Here is an 18,100-nt window from a genome sequence, read left to right as displayed (position 1 = left end):
TATCCTGATTTTTAAAATCTGATTAAAACAAAGGCACTTAGAAACATCCCTCCATAACGTGTTCCAATTTCTTATCCCACTAACACTCCACAACTAGTTTGGGCATCACTACTTGGCAGAAAGTAATTTTGAAGTTTGGCTACTCTCTCACTTTCCCATCCTTTATATGACAGTTCTTGCACCTCTCAGGTTTAGCATTATCATGCTGTTTCATTCAATATGAGCAACACCGTTGCACTCATATTTGCTGTCCTTAGAGAAGAAGAGGTCTGACATATTTGATTCCCCAATGAAGTGTGCATGGGACTATTAAAGGAGTCACCAGCTAGGAATGTGGCTGTCTAATCATGAAATTAGAACAAATTAGAACAGATTTTGGTTCAAACTCACATTGAAGTTTATTAGATGACATTTATTTGAGATAAAATGTGGTTTCAATTTCCAAGCAATCACAGACAAAATGAAAGGTTACATTCACAACAAGGATAATGAGGCAGAATACCTGGTGTGTGTGGCTCTCTTTTTCTACACCATTATTTAGTGGTGTATTATTTTGCCATATTTTTGTCATCTTAGTGATGAAATTCTGCAATATAGACAGAATTACAATGTCTTGGAAATCCATACTTGGGCAAATATGGAGACAGTGAATAGCCAACTGTGTGAGCAGAACAGGAAAACCAAAACTGAGTAGATAAAAATAACTTGATTTTCCCCAAACTTCATTATTTGGTGCCAAAAAATTGCTCAGAGAAAGAATACACTAAGTGTTTATTGTGAATCTCCTAGTAGTTTGATTCAAAGTCATGCTAGAGATACCTAAAAAAGAAGTGGAACTTCAGTGATTGAAGTGATTTTGTCAGGATGTACAAGCTGACATTTTGTGGCAAAATTTTTGAGGCCTTCCCAGGTGATGAAAGAAGGGGAAAAAAAGGCTAATAAGACATAAATATTGTATAGATATCAGAAATACACAATTATTATTGATGTCCCTACTCGGTACAGATCCAACAAATATTTTGGGCTCTGCAAACCTAGATTTAAAACTAGGCAGAGGTATTGAATTTTCAGTAACTCTCTTTCCTATGAAAAATATTTTTAATCCCAGTAGTAGATTTTAGTATCACTACCACTGACTTCACTACAACCTATACAATCTGGAGGACAGAGTATCAGTCCAAGTAAGACAAGTATTTTTCAGAAAATATTTAAAACATATTGCCTTTCTGAAATACTGTCATACTTTCAGTCTGAAACTTGACTTACAGAAGTTTAATTCAATTCAGTAATATGCTGTGGTACTCAAAGTGTTATACATGTGGGGGAACTGAAAGGAAGCAGCTCCCTGCCCTGTATAGAGCGATTCAGCAATTTAATGATGGAGCTCATGAGGGAAGGATATTTCATCTGCAGGTCTGTTTTTTATCAGGAGATTGTGCTTCTCCTTTCACTACCTCTTTTGTATGTTGACACGAATATCTTCCTGGTTTAGAAAATGTTGTGTCTCGACCCAGAAGTGATACCACAGATCAAATGCAATAACTCTAAATTCTATGTTGTGAGATAGTGAATAGTCTATTTGGTGACAAAAATCTGTCTTTTAAGTGAAGGACCATCATCCAGTGATCAACAAGGATGCTGGAAATAATGAGATCTGTTCTTTATTTTTATGTGATTTTGTCACTTATCTTCCACTATGATTTTTTTCATCTATCAAATGGGCAATCTGATAATTTTCTTTCTTGTGTTAATGCTGTGACATGTTTTATAAACAGTAGATTTGGAGAACTTTGAATAGCAACCACAAAATAATTTAAACATTGTTCTTTAAATAGAAGGGCAGGATTTCTACACATTAAGACTTTTCATCACAGTTTATGCCTATGCTCTTGAACTTTATTTTTTATGACTACTTGGGCTACCTAGTAGAGAAGAAAAGAGCTGTAGTGCAGTGCTCCCTATATAGCATTTTTTTTCTTGAGCTAGAATCCAGCTCTTTTCAAGATGGAAAAACTTGCAAAGAAAAATTGCTCTCAGAGAGTCTTTCTTCTTGTTGTAAAGCTTCTGTGAAACAGAGATATAGAGGAGCACTTGTGTGCTTGAGAAATAAATTTAAGCTCTGCTATAAATTGCTGAAATTGGTTTCAAATTGAAAGGACTAAAAACATTCCCACATTTCTGTTATGTTAAAGAAAATTGCAGGAAGAGTATGCGAAGATTAAAAAGAATGAGAGAATGACAGAGTTGATCAAAAAGGATTATTGCAAAGCTGAACAAGAGATGCTAGAGAATAAAGAAAAGGAAAAGTATTTGAATGTTGACAGACTTACCACTATAGCCACACACATGGAAGAGGAAATTTTGCAACTACGCAAAAAATGTGAAAGGGCTATTCAGCAACAAAATGAGAGGTACGTTTGTAAATTTGATCTAAGGTAGTATTTAATTTTGACATCCATGAAGCAACAATATTTTTCAGCTTATGAGCACTCCTCATTAGGAATGCTAAATGTCTGTGGCACTGCAATGTTTTGCCGACCAGTCCCCCTCACTGCACTGCTGGTGCTGCTTTGCATTATGTGGATGTTTCTCCACTGGTGATCATGCTCATTCTTTATAACTATTATTCAAAAAATACTGTAGCTTGGCTACTGAATGCCTTGAGAACTTGCAGCCTCCTGCTCTGTTTGTGCATTATGCACAGAAAAGGTATCTGCAAAAATGCAGATTATCTAAAACTGTCTGATCTTAATCCATTTTTAAATGCTGTGGAAGGCCAGAAGACCTTAAAAATTATGTGAGAGAAAAGAGTAACCTTTCCAAGAGTTTGTTTCCTGATTTTAGCATTGCAATTATTTTGTTACTTATTTAAAATGCTGCCATTAGATTAAAATAATATTTGTGAAAGCTTCATATAATTTCACAGATTATTACTATCTTCTAAGGTCACTTTTTGTGCTTTTGAATGGAATACACTGAATATGAGTAAGTTTTTTAAATTATCTTTTAATTTTGGCCTTATTTCAGTGGTCTTTTGCTCAGAGAACGAGAAGAAGAACTAGGCCTTTTATATGAAAAAATAAAGAGGCAAGAGATGTTGTGTAGAAATGGAGATATTAAGATGCAAGTTATGGATGAAAAGATCAGTTTTCTGAAGCTGAAGGTAGCTGAGAAAAAAAGAGAGATTAAATTGTTTTTTAAAGAGCTCCCAGTGAGGAATGCCCTGGATGCACATCTGGTGAGACTTCAGATACAGGTTGGTGTTAAAAGAAGCCTTTTTTTACTATCATTCTGTATTTTAAAATTTAAGGTGATTTCATAGAAGAATATGTATCTGGATGTACAAGGTTTATTAAAACAGCAAGTTTAGTAATACACCTGTCTAGGAGAACACTGATACATGTTTTTAACTTCACATATGTGAGTTTCTACACTTAAAGAGGCTCATGCTCTTTGTTTCACACATGCCAAATGTTTCCTGGGTATGGAATCCCAGCTAACCCACCCCATAGTCTGAAATGTCAGTATGACTAAGCTGGAGAATGGGAGTCATGGGGGATAAATGGGACTGTAGATAAAATTTGTTAATACTGTATTGATGGAGTAGGTGGAGGGGTGGGAGATACACTTAGACCATCAAATTTCTAAAATAATAACTCAATTCACACTTGACCCTGAGCCTACTCTGGAAACTCTGCTGCCTACAATGATATAATCCACATATATTTTCTTCTGCACAAAAACAGTGTAAGTTTTAGTTCTAGTTACAAAATAGCATTAAACAGCTAACAAACTGCAGTGCTTGGGACATTCTTTCCTTGCTTTCTGAAATGGCTCATTTACTTTTGACCTTATCTCCAGATGGTAATTTTTCCCATACATACTCTGTTAGTGCCTGCACAAAATCATAAATTAGGGTGTACCATTGCCTTTCAAACTCACATCGATGGGAGCTGTGACTCACTGTTTAATAGTGCTTGCACTATTCTCTTACTTCTGGCCTTTTGAAGAAATTTTATGCTCCGTTACAAGAATAAAACATAGTCCAATACCTCATGCAATTCATGCCCCAAAGGACTTTACAGGGCCATCACAGATTTAAACAATGAATCAAGGCAGTATTAAAAAGAAAAAGGAAAAGAAGACTAAAGGAAAAAAAAAATCCAAAAAAGACCCCAAAGTTTTCAGGTAAGGTTTAAAACGAGAATGAGGGTCACTGAGTCAAATACAGTAGTAGCAAAATGCAGATGATTTTTGTGAACTGACAGGGTCAATCATGAAACTTTGCTTTTTCTGTTCTAAATTCCTGCAACTTTCTCCTTCATGACGATAGTTCATGTGAAACCTAAAATCACTGTTAGAGGGACACTATTGTTGCAGGTGCTTTAAATCTATTTGCAATGTTGACATAGAAGTACAAAGTAGGAAAATACAGAGTGGTGTGATATTATACATGCAGTAGTCTTAATAAATGTTCCCAAGTCAGGGATTTTCCAGTGAACAGTGGCAAATAATCGGTTATCAACCTTTAAAATTTAACTAGATGCTGTGATTACTAAATATTACATGGTTCAAACTGGCTGTTAACTCATTCATGTCCTTATGCTCAACCATTTCAGCATTAATACTCCCACTGCCAACAGGAATTAAGTCCAATGAGAAGTTTCAGATTGTTTGGCTTTATCTCCATGATTTAAATAAACCATGAGCTGAATCTGAATTCTGGTGTTGGTTACCAAATTCAAATTGTTAGTTCCTGTACTGATTACAGATTTGACCCCATGTTGAAATCTGACTCAGCTTCTGTTCAGTTATCATGGCCACAGACTGTCTGGATTAGGCAGGCTGAATCCTGTACCTGTGCCTCTTTTTTCCTCCCCTTTTCCTACCCTTCCTGCCTCCTTCAATCTTCAGCAATACCAGACCTCTTTGAAGCAAGTGCTAGTAACATGGACTAGGTATTTTCATAATATCAATGAAAAAATTGAAATCAGAAATATTTACAGACTGCAAAAACTGACCCATAATCTTAGCAGCTGTAGTGCCCATTGAGAAGGGGAAAAGCCCAGATCAGGGCTGTGTGCCAATTCAGCAAAAACAAACACTTCACCTGGGTCTCCTATATTCCATATGAGCTGCTTAATCATCAAAGTGATGTATGTTCCACTTGTATGTATGTATGTTTTCATCAGAAGCTGGCTATTTCCACAAAACATTGGTGAATAGTGTAGCTAAAAATATACCATCGTCTGAAGCAGGACCAGACCTCTTCTAAGCAAGAGCTAGTAACATGGACTAGGTAGGTTTGTTACCATCAATGTAAAGATTTAAAAATAGAAATATTTACAGGCACTTCTTTACACAAAAAGTACCTGGTGAGACTGTAAGGTGGTTTTGACTGGGCATAAAAGTATGTAACTTTTAATTGGGACTGCAAATCAAGGGACTGGTCCTGCTGACTGAAGTGACCCATAAAAACTAATCTGCCTTCATCCATCAATGGGCAATACTTAGCATTAGTCATTAATTAGTCCAACACGTAGACCTGCTGAGCTGTCACGGTGACATAGATGGGACTTTCATGCCTTAGAGTTCAGGCAATGTACAAGGACTGTCAGTTTATTTGAGGCATTTGGCAACAACATTTGTCCAGGTTTTAACACAATCCCATGAAAATCTCCAGACTACATATCATCATCATAGAATAATGGGACTAGTAGAGAGATAAAGAGTTTGTCTAGGCAATCTGCACTGACACCAGCATTGGATTGCCTGTCATTCCTGAAAGGGCTAAGCTCTCCTTTCAAGCCACCACTGGCAAACCAGTTTTCCCAGCAAGCTATCCCAGTCTTTCCTTAACAGTGGAAAGATTTTCTTGACCTTTAGCCTGGATCTTTCTTGCTATGGTGGAAGAATATTGGTTTGTATTCTGTTCTCCAGGGACATGACAAACGGGCCATTCTTTTCCTTTCTGCAACATTTCATTTTCCGGAAGGATGTTAATCATGTTCCTCTCCCATCCTTTTGCTAGGCTACACAACCTTGTTTCTTTCAATCAGCTCTCAGAGATTTTTCTTAGCTCATTCTTGTCCTGCATTTCTTTTATTTTTGGCAATATGGTCTTTATTTGTCTAGAGGTGCAGTACCTGGTACCTGTGGCTGACAGTGAAAGGATTCATGCAGGCATCTTGCAGGTTACCTTCCTGCTTATGCATCCAGGTATGGTGGCACCTTTCTTGACATGACACAGCGATTCATCTTCACGTAAATGTATGTAACAACCAGACCCTTTTTTAAAGAAAGGGCATCCAACCAGTTGACTTTGATTCTGTGTTTGTACAGGCAATTTTTCCTGCCTACATGTAGCAACTTACATTTTTTATTTACTATTATCTTTTTGGTTCAGACCTTTTTTCAGACCAAGGTAATTTTGAATTTGAATCTTTTCCAAAAAATACTTGCAACCTCTCTGAGCTTAACCTCATTCTACTGATGAGGTATTTACTGCATATTTTCATCAAGAATCCATTTATTTTCTTGTTTATGAGAATATAATATGAAATATTGAAGCTGTATAAAAATCAGAACGACTATTTGTCATTCGTACACCTGTGAAATTATCATAGTAGACATTGGTCTGGTTTGGCATGACTCAACACATCCATGTTGGCTGTTATCCCTACCTTTTTTCTCTTCTCGATATCTACAAAGAAAACTTAATAATGTGTTCCAGACTTATTCTTCAGAAAGTGATCTATGGTTCCATAGCTCCATCCCTGCCCTTTTTTAAAATAGGTCTTATATTTGCCCTTTTCTAGTGCTGTACATACCTCACCTACTTTCTCTGAGATTTTAAAAAAAGGACTCAATGTCCACTTTTTCAGACCAGTTGCTTTATCTAAACAAGTGTTCTCTCCTGTGTGCTCATCCTTCAACAATTCCTCCTGACTAAAATCCAAGTAGCCTCTCTTCTAGAGCCTTTTCCTATTCCCTGTATCAAATCCCCTCTAAGAAAGAAAGAAAGAAAGAAAGAAAGAAAGCATTTTTTAAAAATTTAAGACTTAGAATCTCTTATAACTTAGATAAAGTCTTATCCAAGGAAAACACTACAAATTAGGAAAAATATAAAGAAAGATGCCTGTAGTCTTGTTACTTAAGCAGACACAGAATTACATGGTTATCTCTAAATCCACTTCGATACTTTTGGATTGGCTTTCATCTGATCACTTCCAATTCATACTGCATTTAAAAGTAAGGCTAGTACTTACATTTAACATGAAATTTTTTATGGCTTTTTGGACAGTGGCTTTGCTGCAATAGTCCTTCTCTAAATTAACTATTCAGTCCTGAAAAATTTTCCTTGGTGAGCTGCCCCTAATCTCATTAAGATACCACTGCCTCCAACAAGGCATTTTCCCTTGAGTTAGTGGTTGAGAAATTTGGACCCAGATAGAAAAGATCACTGGAAGCATAACTGCATCCTGCTGTTTGTACTGGCCTTGCTTTTACATTCTTCCACTCTGTGTATTTTTGGGCTTGAGTTTTAGCTATTTGTTAGCAAAATATAACTTTCAGTACCTAGCTATGTTCAGAATCATGGTTTGCTGAGGAAATTGTTCATTACACTCATCTAAGGTTTTTACTTTAGCTGCTTTTAGACAAAGTGTACAGGGGTGAGTTGTGTGGTGCTTTTTTACTAGGAAAAGAAATATTTAAGAGTTCTGGTAATGTTGCCCTGCCACCTGAGAATATCTGTCAGTTTTCTCTTTTGTGGTTAAATATGACTTGTTAGCTTCCAGTGACAAACCTCATCCTGGCAACATCTAAACATTTAATTTACATTTTGGTGACTCTTCATAACTGTGAGAGCCTATGACTGCGTATTTCCATAATCAATCATCACCTGCAGTGGATGGTTAACATTTACACTTGGGTAGTGTAATGTCAGCTCACTGACAGACAGCCAGGTGCACATCAGAGCACACAGCCCTGCCACTGTCAGTCTTGCAAGTCCAAACATGAAAAAATGGCCCCAGTGACTCCTTCAGCGAGTATTTATGCTGACCCTGGATGTCCCTCTAGCATGTGCTGGGAAGTGTTATTCCATGGGAAGGTCTCACACGAGAAAGGTCAGGCAACACCTGCCTCTGTGAGTCCCGAGGGTACCACACTGCTCAGTGTCGCCACTGAGTCACTTCAGGACGAATGCCTGGGAATGTTAGTGTACAAAACTTGGATGCCTGTAGGGATGAGACTTTCAGTGCTAACCAGCAGGGAAGCAGGGCCTTCTATTGTATTCCTGAGGATAAAAACCAAAAAGTAGCCCGAGGACCAAGAAACAGGTGGAACTCAATTTCTGTCAAACAGCAGGGTTTCCTCTGTCCTGCAACTGTCACACTGTAGTTCCCTTTTAAAAGAAAATGTAAAAATGATTCATAATTTTCTGTGTTACCTGCCCTCCTTCCCAGTACAAGAAAACCTTGTCTGTTGAAGTCTCCAAACCAAGGTCTGATGATAAGTTTGGTGGGAATAAATAACTGTTGAGGCTCTTTGTTTGCTAGTATTCCCAATGCAAGGACAAGATTAAACAGCTGGAGGAAAACCATGGTGATGCCACAAATGAGAGCAGAAAGCAAGAAATGGGAGGGAAGGACCCATCTCCACCTGAGCTGCTCAAAAGGATCGAACAGGTAATGTCACTTCCCACATCCTGAGCTATCCTGCTGTGCTTGGCCTCTTACAAAACACAAATAGTGTCTTTTATTTTCAAAATAAATTTTCTGTGAGAGGAATTAAAGTCATGATTGGCTATTTGGAACTCCATCCCAGTGTCTGCTTTCCAGGTCAACTGGACATGGGACATTTTGACTTCTTCCAGGAGAGGCTGGGGAGGGCAGGGGTCTGTCAGGTACCCCTGACTCTGCAGCATCCTCTGCTGATTCCATTCACATCATTGGCACTTCAGTGCAGACCCACCTCACTAGGGGAAGGCACAGAAAAGGCAGCAGAGGGAGATAAATGCAGAATAATAAACTGCTAACAGTCTTTGGTAATTGGCAGTGAGCTGTTCTAGCACTATCCATGGGCTGTGAGCAAGAGGCAGACCTGCCAGCCTCTTAACAAAGTCTGCTTGTGCGGCACAGAATCAAACACTGCCCCCTTGTCAGGGCTGGGCTCTACTGCTTTGCTTCCCTGATGAAGAAGGAACCACTGAACAGAGCTTGGTGGAAGCAGCAGCCAGGCCAGCCCAGCAGCTAACACCTGACTGCAGCACTGCTGGTGACTGCCCTGGGAGACTTCAAAGGGAAGCATTAGGTCCAGTGGAAAGCCAGTTTCAGAGCCCTCGGTATGGAGGGGAAGAAGGTAAAGGAACATTTTCTTATATAGTTTTGTCTGTCCCATTTATAGAAGCACAAAACTCCTCCTGCTGCGTTCAGTGTTTGGAGGGGATTCGCAAAAGGTTCTGAAGGTGTGAGGGCAGTAGCAGCAAGCCCTGAGCACACCTCAGAGTCTTCTTTTGAAATCCAATTTGTAAAGACAGACCCTGAGCATAACTGCTTGAATTACCTGAGCTTTTTGCTTTACTGTCCCTTATTCCTTGGCAGGAGGGAGCTCTGCATAGCCAAGCAGGCCACAACACAGCCTGCTATCACCAACCTGCACATTAAAAAGAAACATTTCTTGGAGTTATGATAACTTTAAATGTCTATTTCAATCTCCTTGGGATTTAAAGTCATTGTAGTTGTAATTTGTTTATGGAGCCCATATTTTTTTTAGCATGAGGAGGGAAAAAGTATTTAAAGCAAGAGCTGAAACCTTCCATTATGGTGTGACTCAAGGAACCAGAAGATTAAAAAAAAAATGATGACTAGAAAAAAGCTCCATTGCTTTCAAGAAAAGCACAGTAAGGCAGTGACAATGGTATAAACCCCTGTCCCCAAAAGGGCACGGTCTGATATGGAAGAATTGTATGACTGACAGTAACCAACTGAACCAATCTGGGCCTGCTATTTGGCAGAGAAGGCATAAGTTTTGAGAAAACTAATGGTGAAGCTTTTTTTTTATTGCTGTTCACTGGTATTATTTCAGCAGCTCAAGGCAATCACAGAACACTTTGTGCTGCCCCTTCCCCTGTCCTTTCCTTACACCGTGTCTTCGTTCTTACTGCAGATCGAGGCAGAGCTGCTGCAGAAGGAGCAGAGACTGCTGAAGATAGATTTTCTCTGCGAGAACATTTCCGATCTGACGGACAGAATCCGTGCCATGGTGGAGAACGGCAAGCAGGACATGCTGCTGTTCACCAGGAGGGTAAGAAGGGCACTGCATGCTCTGCTTGCCAGCCTGTACAGAATGAAACAGTATCTGGGCAGAGGTGATTCACTTGCAAATTACAAAAGTGGCTGGCAATGTTGATAGGCAAATCATAAATTAGTCTTCAGAAATTACAGACATGAATAGTGAATGTCCTCGCTTTTAAAAAGGAAGTTGCACCTTTCACCAAATATAAGATTAGGACTTTCTGAAGTAGATGCTTAGAAACTTTGTAGGATCCTCCTTTTGCAAATATACTTAACAGCTTTTCTACAACAAACATGTCAAAGGCTAAAAGAAAATAAAGGCAAAAAAAATAAAGGAAGGCCAGGTAAATTCTACTCCAACATACAAAAAGTTGAACTTGGTATCTGGCTCAAAGTACTTTTGTTGTTCAGTTAGGGAGAATCACACAGGAAACATGGTTTCCAATACAGTTTTAAAAATATAATTATAGCTATTTGCTTTTAACTGCCAGTAATATTGTTTGGGAAAGACCAAAAATGCTCCCAGCCCCCATATTCCTAATGAAAAAGCTGCAAATTGAGCAGAGCTGAGGGAAAGTCAGAAAAAAAATGCTAAGTAATTAATGTAAAACAAGGCCAGAGTAGAATTTTTTTCCTTAGATGTTAGGTTTGGCACACATGAAAGCTCAAAACAGTTTTTTTAATAATTAATTTTAAATACACACAGAAATATCATGGTTGTTAACTGTGTTTGTGAAATGATGGCCATGGGCTAATAAATTACTGTAAGAATGGCAGTGTGCCAAAAGTTGCATTCACAAGTGCTTTGACTCTCCCAATTCCCTATTAGTCACTTAAAGAGTATTTAAGTTTTGTTGGTTTTTTAAAATCATCTTCAGTGAGACTCAAGGATTCTTGTCACATTCCTTTTCTGTTTGTCCCCCTTCCAAGGATAATGTCACAACCCATAGCCCCTGCATCAGCGTTATTACTCAATTATCTTGTAGTAATTTGGCTTATTCCAGCTTTATTACAAAGTTAATTATGCATAAACTCAAAGAGAATTGGGATCCCAAGCCTTTGGGGGCTGGGGGAGTTTTACTGTCCACCTGAAAAGGACAAGAAGCAAAGACAAATGTGCTTTTCTTGTATTGGAGTAACTGTGACTTCTTGAGCAGCCAATTTCTTTGGTTCTAAGTGATCACAAAAATTAAGTCATTTTCAAGTATTCAACCACTATTTAAAACCTTGTCAAGTTGGACTTATTTTCACATGCCTAATGCTGCCCCAAGTGTCATGCCCAGTGAGTGCCTAAAGGGAAGCCCTAACTACAGTGCAGATGTTTTGCATTGCAGACCAACGAACTGCAGAAGAAGATAAATGACAAAACCCTGGAGATAAGGGCTCTTTTTGCAGAGTTATCCATGCAGCAAGCGCTTGCCATTAAACTCCAGCAGGAAATCAGAGACAAAGAGCAATTTGTGATGACTGCTTCATTGACAATAAGTCAAGGCCTTCCCGCTCCTATAGAAGCAGAAGAGAAACGGTGGAAGATAGTACACAGTGAGAAGATGCAAAAAGTAGCAGCTGAAGCCAGAGCTAAAGTAAGTTTTTGTCATACATTGCAAGAGCTCCAAGAGCCAGTGCAGATGACAGTACAGACAGAGAAAACTACTACAGTGGGTTTGTGGAATTTTAACACTAGTCTGGCAACACTGCTTAGAGCTGGTCATTGAATCTTGAGGAGATCATATACTAGAAGCCTCACCTTTGATTATAAAAGTAGTTTGTGTAACTATCTTGTGGCTGAAGGGCAGGACAGCCATCAGTGGAATACTACTTTTCATTGGATTTCAAGGAAAAGCTGCAAAATGTGGAGTGTAGGGTTCAGGAGAAGTAAGTTTAGCGTCTCCCACATATAAGATGCAATGAGCATCAGATCGGAAGCAGCAAGAAATTGGATTGCTGGGTAAGAGACTGAGGTAGGCAGGGCAGCATGGCAAACAGTGCTTCAAACCCTACCCTGCTGGACACTGCCTCTGTCCTTGAGATGGTCAGTGATCCCAGAGCAGAGAGCTCCTACAGAATAATAATGGTTTAGAATAAGAAACTTCTGTCATGAAACATCTTCTCATGCTGTGACTCAAGTTTTCTTTCAGTGCTGTGGATAAAGGCTCACTGCAGTAACTATGTTCAAGAACAGAATTGTTCCTCAGATGTTCTGTGCACAATTATTACAGCTTTTAATAGCTCGTCTCATCTGTTTCCTTGACAAATAACAAAAGCATGACAGGCTCACACTGTCTACTATTTAAAAGGACAAACTCGCATCTGCAAGGTCAAAACCTCATGCTTTCCTTTTAATACCATTTCAACTTTCCTGCCTTGCCAGGGATTAGACTAATGGTGTTTCCTTTGTCATGGATTTTGTACACTGGCTCAGGAGAGCACTGGAGTTTTAAAGCACACAACACCCCTGTGTGACCAAGCTGTGTTTCTCTGACAGCACCCTGCAGAGGAGGAACAAGGTGCAGTACCCTGCCATGCCCCCACTATCCCGGAGGAGGGGAGGCTCCCGCTGCTGCAGCCCCACGTGGCTCCCCTCAGACCAAGTGAGCCCAGCTCGAGTCCCAGACATTTCAAAAAGCCTCCTCCAAAGCTACCTGAAATCTGAACAGACAGCGCCTGAAGCAGGAGAGACCAGCACCAGCTGCTGGATCACAAGAGTCAGCAGCATTTACACTGCACTGAAGGAAGATCTGTAGGTGTTCAGCCAAATTCCATACTGAAAACAAAGTATTTGTTCATGCCAAAAGCATAGCTAACTAGTCGGCGATCCAGGGTCCATTCTCCAGGTAGCCCAAATGCAGTGCAGTATTTCCAAGTGTTAAGAAAAGTGAGTGATCCTCATGCTATGCTTGTTTTTTTTTTTTTCCAGGTGAAGTTTTATTGCATTTGAAGATATGTTATAATACATTCATTAAAAAGAACAGGCTAGAAAATCTTCTCTTGTTATTAATATAATACAAAGTAACCACCGCTTATACACATACACCAACCAACATGGCTTTCTGCAGTCTGGGACTGGAATTTACAATTCCCAGAGAAATTCTAATTATATTGAAAAAAATATTCCTCCCCACTCTGCAGTCACTGAGACAGCTAAACCTTCACGGATGGCAATGACAAGGGAGTGACCATGAGCTCGCCGGGTCACTCCCAGGAACTGCATCTTTTTATTTCACTGGTAAGGAGCAGGGAGCATCAATGGAAACTACTCAAAGAGAATATCAGAGGTTGTTTTGAAAACCTCCCAAATATATCCAATTTGATGAGTTTCTCTAGTTTAATAGTCTGGAATTTTGTAGTTTTCATAAAATCCAATAAAGGCTGCAGAAATCCTGCATGGCACAACTTGGCAATTTTCTCTGTGTAGCAAATTGCTATTACCATTTTAAATTAATGTCACAGTTCAGAATTTAAAACAAAAGAACAAACAACACTGGCTCAGTTACATATGAACAGAAGTTGAAAACAAAGGAAAAACAGCCTGCCTAATTTCTTTCTGAAGCTGAGGTTTGAACTGTAACACTAGAAGTTGTAAAAAAGAATTATGTAAAACTCTGTCCAAGCCACTGTTAAAATAAATTTCTAAAGCTTTTTCCTTATCCTATATTGCTTACAATATATTATACATATCTTTAAAAAACAACAAAAAACCCCACAAACAAACAAACAAACTCCCAACAAAATCTGTCACATGCACTTTAAGGAGATTATATTTTGTGCTAATTACACAAGTGAAAATATTAGAATGCAGCTCCAGAAGCAGAAGTACCGTAAGGTAACAGACACCACCACAAGGAATGAATACCTCCTTACTCATGCCTGACATAAAAAGTCATTTGTTATTCTTACCTGCTTTACACAAACACACCAAGAAATCCTTTTATTAATCCAAGTAAACATTACTGGTTCTTGTTACTGTACAACTGGACTGCCTTTTCTAGCATTGTCTTGTTAAAAGAAGTGACATTTATACCAATTTTCACAGCGTGTTTTGATACCCGCTGTTGTTCCACTTCTTTGACCACTTCAAAATGAAACCACAGATAAATTTCAAACCTGAGGTTATGTCAAATGCACTTCTCTAGGATTTATCTAGAAGTCAGTAATTTCAATCTCAGTATGTTGGACCAAACACCATTTTGAGTAGCTCACGTCAGTACTGGCAACTACCCAAAACTGCAGGTTATTTGGGAAACAACATTGCATTTAAATGAATACTTTTACAGAGGCACCACAGTTTGACAGCCTTCTTCAACAGCACGGTATTTCAGGAATATTTGAGGCCCAGAAGTGTCATAGTGTGCTTGAGTGCTGTTTCCTCTACAAATCTTACATTTACATGGTCTTGTTTTTCACATGGATGCACACCTAGAGAAACATGGTGAGGAAGTATTTACAAAATTGTACATGCTTCTGTACACTTACAGTCCTGCAATCTATTAAACAGCTTCATCTACAATACCAAAAGATAAGGGCTAATAGGACTGTGTTTTCATGTACCCAAAATACCTACAGCTTTCAGTGGTGCCTTTTGGATGCTCATCCATGGCAAAAACTGTCCTATCAGTGCGATGTAATTCAATTGTATCCCACACAGAGGGAAGACTCTCTGGAGGCTGGACTTCCAAACCAATTCGACACTGGAGATCCAAACCCAGACTGAAGCACAGTGGCTGTGTTGGTGGTAGTGCATTAAATGCCCCAGGACACATGCTCATATAATGCTACATGGTTTAACTCTCTTTCCTCCCCAGATAGCAGGGGGAGGAATACACGGAGAATGTATTCTCCCCATACATGGAGAATCTTGGCCCCTGACACTTTCCTTCAGCAGAAAGACAACCAAACCTATGTGTTCAGACATCACTGGAGTTCTAATAACTCAATTATGTCACTATAGGCAGAATACATCTGAGTGAGCATCAGAGGGTAACGATCACTGGTCTTCCGAAGTACAGAATTAACATTACCTTGATTCTCTATCTCTGTCAACATATTAGCCAGGTAGTTCAGTGGCAAAAACTCCACAGGGACTGAGAGTCTCTCAGGGATAGGCCTGCTGCACTACAAGGGAGACCATTTCAGGTTAGTTCACAAAGTCACACAGTACCAAGGTTCAGTGTTTCTTTAGTGTGTTATAGTCCACAGAAAGCTCAGGAATCTCAACACTGTCAAAGCATAAGATTTAAAAACACGGCCTCTGTGCCCTTACCTGCCTGTTTCCCAGCTTCTCAAGCAAAAGTTTCACGTATTTCCGTGCAATTAAATTTGCATTTATTGGATGATTCCAGTACTGGCGGACCTTTTGACCAAGAGCCTAGTAAGCAAAAAGAAACCCCAAAAACCTGAGAACATAAACACGAGACAATGGAAACTTAAGAAAATGGAGAAAAAACCTGACACAAAATCCACCCTGTAATGCAGATGTGCTTTCCTTTCAGACCCTGATGACACAGAGGTTATCATGTTCTGATGGAAGGAAGCCATGGAGCCTTCCTTTTGTAGCCAGTAACTAAGAGATCACAATATGCTCCCAAAATGTGGGAAATCAAAACCTCGTCGCTTGGTCTTCACCTCAATTGGTCTGTCCCAGTGCCACTGTTCCATGTACTTAAGTATTAATTGAATCTTTATCCTTTACTGTGACTGATTTGAACCTATTCTTCCCCCAGAGAATAATGTAGATGCCCCATTCCTCAAGGCTCATTCAGGACAGGGCTTCTCAGGCTCAGTCTAAGGAAGCTTAGACAAGCCGAACGCTGACAAGGAAAGATACTGGGAACAGAAGTTTCGATCCTGTTATCCTGGAAACTGGTAACATTGACTTACATTCCCAGAGCCAAAAGAGATTCAAAACCAGGTTTCCCAAAGCTTCCAATCCCAACCAATAAGCAAAAGAATAGGAACACACTGAAATGAGCTCCACCTTCTGCTGTTTTCCTTGTGTAGATCTTCCCCTGTCCCTCCCCTTCAGCTGCACCGCAATGCAGCTGTTCATTTTAGTAAATGCTGTACAGTTTAATGGTGCTTAAATCCTTGCTTCTGATGAAATTGAAGTCATCCACTGCATGTAACCTGCTCAAAATAGTCTGAGTCACCCCAAAGTGACCTTTCTGGCAAACAGACTATTCCCAGCATTTTTTCCCAACGCTGTAAATAGATACAACAAAGCACTGGTCTACTGTGCATAGCTAGCAGTAGTTGTTCCCTAAATCTCTCCCAGCTCAGCCCTTCACGTCAGAGCGTGGTTGGAATGGAGTTCCCCACCCACCAGGCCTGGGGCTGGCAGCTCAGGGGCCCTGTGCTGACCCCAGCTCACCAGCCCTGGCCCAAAACAAGACACAGAGGACAAAGAACATCCTGTGGAGATCTCCTTCTCTACCCTTTCTCAAAACGGCTGCCAAATAAAGAAGCCTTTGTTGGAGGAAAACGCCAGCGGCACTTCTGGCCATTTGAACTCTAAGTGAAAGCTTACGAGCTTAATAACGAGCAAACAATGGGCAACTTATGTGAGCAAAGCCTGTTCTGCAGCGAGGCATTCCCCGAGGGGGATCCCTGGTGTTCCTCTGCTCCCTGACATCTTGTGTTTCCCCTGCAGTCCTGTGCTGTGCACTAAGAGCAAAAGGGGAGAAGGAGGAGTGCATCTCCCATTCTGCTAGAACATTTTATGAAGCGCCAGTAATCAGCTCTAGCCTGTGGCTACACAAGTCACCTTGTGAATAGATGAGACTGTGAGGTTTAGCTGAGGGGAGATCTTGTAATTCATCCCTGCCACAAAGCTGTGGTACAGTAGGATTTTACAGCTTTTACTCTACCAGCTTTTGAACATATTTTTTTAAGTGTATGGAACCAAACACAGAGGTCACAAGTGTGGAAGGCCCTGTGGATGCTAAAAACCCCACACAAAACTCCCATAAACCCTCTTTAAACCCTCATTGCTTTATGGAGATGAGTACTCAGCAGAACAGTGTCAGTCTTGTTGACTCCTGTAGGGTACTGAAGGCTTGGTAAAACACTATGGACAAATTTATAATTTAAGTTATCAGGGTATCCTACAGGCCAGGAGCAGCAGATGAAGAAACTATGGATGTTCTGGTTATATTTGAATCAGGTTCTATTTGAATTACAGCTGAATCTTTCATTGGTTGGACCCTATGTATAAGGAGGCATTTCCTATCAATTCCAAAATCCAAGAAATTATATCCAAAGCCATTAGTTACCTCAGGAAGCCTCATGACAATACTAAACTTCAGCTTTTCATTCTGTTCAGTGTCATCCAGATCTATAAGCAAGAGGCAAAAAAACCATATCAAACAAGTAGTAATCACATAACTTTCAACTTTCACTGAAGACATTCTGAATAAACATCACCTCTGTAATGAAATGAAAATTTCAATTTAAAGTAAGGACTATTATTTACATTATACTACATAAATAAGGGCTGTTATTTACAGTTATATAATTTATACAAATGTATTTCTGTATATTTGTACATAACTTCGCCATTTTATATAAAAATTTATACAGTAATTCAAAAGTACTTCGACTAAGTACAACTCCCCAAGTTTATAATATTTCATTTATAAAGACCAGGCACAGATTGATACAGCATATTTTGTTGTCCCTTTTCTTGGACACTGGAGAAATAGCACATCACTGGGCACAGCTGGCTGATGTTCAGCCACCACTGACCAGCACCCCCAGGTCCTTTTCCCCTGGGCAGCTTTGCAGACGATCTGCCCCAGCCCGTGGCG

At 39.7% G+C, this 18,100-nt stretch overlaps 2 protein-coding genes across 3 annotated transcripts in view; one reads left to right on the top strand and one right to left on the bottom strand.

Moving 5' to 3' along the window:
* CCDC146 (coiled-coil domain containing 146) overlaps positions 1-13,267 on the top strand; it is a 68,911-nt gene extending 55,644 nt beyond the window's left edge. For both annotated transcript variants that reach the window (XM_017745941.1, XM_008642554.2), the window contains 6 exons: positions 2,193-2,411; positions 3,028-3,256; positions 8,562-8,690; positions 10,171-10,308; positions 11,633-11,881; positions 12,784-13,267. In XM_017745941.1, the coding sequence (XP_017601430.1) occupies positions 2,193-2,411; positions 3,028-3,256; positions 8,562-8,690; positions 10,171-10,308; positions 11,633-11,881; positions 12,784-12,951 (1,132 nt within the window). In that variant the 3' untranslated portion in view covers positions 12,952-13,267. The remainder of the gene's footprint in view (positions 1-2,192; positions 2,412-3,027; positions 3,257-8,561; positions 8,691-10,170; positions 10,309-11,632; positions 11,882-12,783) is intronic.
* The window catches only part of GSAP (gamma-secretase activating protein), a gene marked incomplete at its 5' end in the record, with an annotated part of 45,986 nt that continues 41,144 nt past the window's right edge, over positions 13,259-18,100 (bottom strand). The window contains 4 exons of the mRNA XM_017745884.1: positions 13,259-14,714; positions 15,317-15,410; positions 15,559-15,663; positions 17,567-17,628. Of these exons, the coding sequence (XP_017601373.1) occupies positions 14,614-14,714; positions 15,317-15,410; positions 15,559-15,663; positions 17,567-17,628 (362 nt within the window). The remainder of the gene's footprint in view (positions 14,715-15,316; positions 15,411-15,558; positions 15,664-17,566; positions 17,629-18,100) is intronic.

Source organism: Corvus brachyrhynchos, unplaced genomic scaffold, assembly GCF_000691975.1.
Source record: "Corvus brachyrhynchos isolate BGI_N302 unplaced genomic scaffold, ASM69197v1 scaffold239, whole genome shotgun sequence".
NCBI lineage: Eukaryota > Metazoa > Chordata > Aves > Passeriformes > Corvidae > Corvus > Corvus brachyrhynchos.
Note: the sequence above shows the minus strand (reverse complement) of the source record. Positions and strands in the feature narration are given on the sequence as shown.